At 15.8% G+C, this 2358-nt stretch overlaps 2 protein-coding genes across 2 annotated transcripts in view; one reads left to right on the forward strand and one right to left on the reverse strand.

The window, feature by feature from the left end:
- Positions 1 to 621: 621 nt before the first annotated feature.
- On the forward strand, positions 622 to 1788 carry PRSY57_1365600 (hypothetical protein; the record flags this gene model as incomplete). Its single annotated transcript, XM_020115231.1, has 1 exon — positions 622 to 1788. One exon carries the CDS (start codon positions 622 to 624, stop codon positions 1786 to 1788), a length of 1167 nt encoding a protein of 388 aa, XP_019970154.1.
- A 526-nt stretch (positions 1789 to 2314) lies between these two features.
- The window catches only part of PRSY57_1365700 (phosphatidylserine synthase, putative), a gene marked incomplete at both ends in the record, with an annotated part of 1281 nt that continues 1237 nt past the window's right edge, over positions 2315 to 2358 (reverse strand). Inside the window, one exon of the mRNA XM_020115233.1 lies at positions 2315 to 2358. Within this exon, the coding sequence (XP_019970155.1) occupies positions 2315 to 2358 (44 nt within the window).

Raw genomic sequence — 2358 nt, forward strand, 5'->3', positions numbered from 1 at the left:
ACAAAAGAATAAAAAAAAAAAAAAAAAAAGAAAAAAAAAAAAAAAAAAAAAAAAAAAAAAAAAAAAAAAAAAAAAAAAAAAAAAAAAAAAAAAAACATTGGTTGAATTAATAATAAATATAGAGGGCTTAATTAAATATTCCTAAAGAAGAAATAATTACTACATTAAAGTAAATATTATAAAAAAATAAATAAATAATAAAAAATAAAATATAATAAAATAAAATAATGAAATATAAATATTTTTAAATAATTTATAAAATATATATCTTTATAATATAGGGTATATTTATAAAAAAAAAAAAAATAAAATAAAATAAAATAAAAGGGAAAAATATTTTCATTTTCAACTGTCATTCTTAATATATATATATATATAATATATATATATTTTTTTTTTGTTTTATTTCTTTCTATAAATGGAAGAAAGCTAGATACACATATTTTAATCCAAGTATTTATATTAAATGAATTAGGTTTTTGTTTTTTAAAAAAATATTGTTCTACATTTTTTTCTTCGTACTTTAAAGAGTTATGGGGCATTTAAAAAATTTATAAATAAAAGAAAATATATATATACATATATATATATATATATATATATATATATATTTTTAGTACGATGGATGAGCAGATAAAAGGGTACTTGAATAATTTTAAAAACAAGTTGGGTAAAACCATTTTGATGTCGTCAGGTAAGAATAACCGTAAAATAGATATAAATTATGTAAAAGAGGTTTTAATAAAGTCGAATATAAAAAGACATATAGAGATAAATAATAAATTTGTTGAATTATTTAAAAGGTTAAATGAAAATATTAATTGTTTAAGTGAATTACATAATATTTTATGTTTAGAAAAGAATAAGCATATTGATAAATATGAGAATTTATTGAGTAAGGAATGTTTCTTTGAGAAAAAAAAAAAGGAAGAAAGTTATATAAAAGAAAAATATTGTTTCACTGAAAATATAATAAGAAGTATGAGAACGATTCTTTTAAAATGTGATGAAATTCTAGATATATATAAAGAATTATATTTATTCTTTTATTTGTTCATATATAAATTTGCTTGTAATATAAATGACTTTGTGGGATATTTATATAATCATAAGGGTGTTGAAGAAAATAAAAAATTAAAACTTTTAACAATGATGAATAATAAGAGTAATAGTAATAATTATATTAATTATAAAAATAATCATAACAATTATAAAAATGATCATAATAATTATAAAAATAATCATAACAATTGTAATAATAATCATAACAATTGTAATAATAATCATAACAATTGTAATAATAATCATAACCATTGTAATATTTTATTTGATAACCCTTGTTGTTTTAATAAAAATTTACTCTGTGAAATATTTTGCTTAAATAAGATATGTGAAGAAGAGTTAGCTCATTTTTACCCACAAAAATTATTTCTGTCAAAGTTTTATAATAATAAAAGTATTAATAAATTCTTAAAATTTATATTACTTAAAGAAAAAGAGGAATTTAATTTTATATATTTAAAAGAAGTAGAAACGTTTTTTTTGTTAACATGTGTATTATATTATATGGAAAGAGATATGAATCTTAAGGTTCATATGAACGATGTAATAATGAAACACATTAATAAGAATATCACAGGAGAAAAGAAGGAAAAGATAAATAAAAATAATAAAAATTTATTTGATATAAACAATATTTTGGATGAACAGATTTTTAAAAATTATTCAAAAACCATTTTTTATAATCCCTACATGAATAAAATGAAAAAATTATCTTATATTATATGAACAGAAAATTAAAAGAAAAAAATAAAAAAAAATATGCAAGTATACTTAAGGGAGGCTATTCAGTCTTTTATTTTTTTTTTTGTAATCATTTTTTTGTCCTACATATATATACATATATATATATATATATATATATATATATATATATATATATATATGTGTATATATATATATGTGTATATTTTTTTTTTTTTTTTTTCTACCAAACTAATTTATTTTAATCTTTTTAATTTTTTAATATTCATGTTTGATTTTGAGTTTAATAAAAACTTTTAAAAATTTTTTGAATTAACAATAAAATATATACATATATATAATTATTAAAAACAAAACAACAGTAAATATATATATATGAACAAGCTCATACATAATTAAACATATAAAACAACATTTTAATTATATGTCTATAAAAATAATAAATAAAAAAAATAAGAGAATAAAATGGCCAATATATATGTATATATAAATTACTTATAAAAAAAAAAAAAAATGAAATGAAAAAAATTTAATCCCTTTATTGAAATATTTATATTAAACTCTCATTCACATAAAGAAGGAGTAGTATTGATG

Source organism: Plasmodium reichenowi, chromosome 13 (genome assembly GCF_001601855.1).
Source record: "Plasmodium reichenowi strain SY57 chromosome 13, whole genome shotgun sequence".
Classification (NCBI taxonomy): Eukaryota; Apicomplexa; class Aconoidasida; order Haemosporida; family Plasmodiidae; genus Plasmodium; species Plasmodium reichenowi.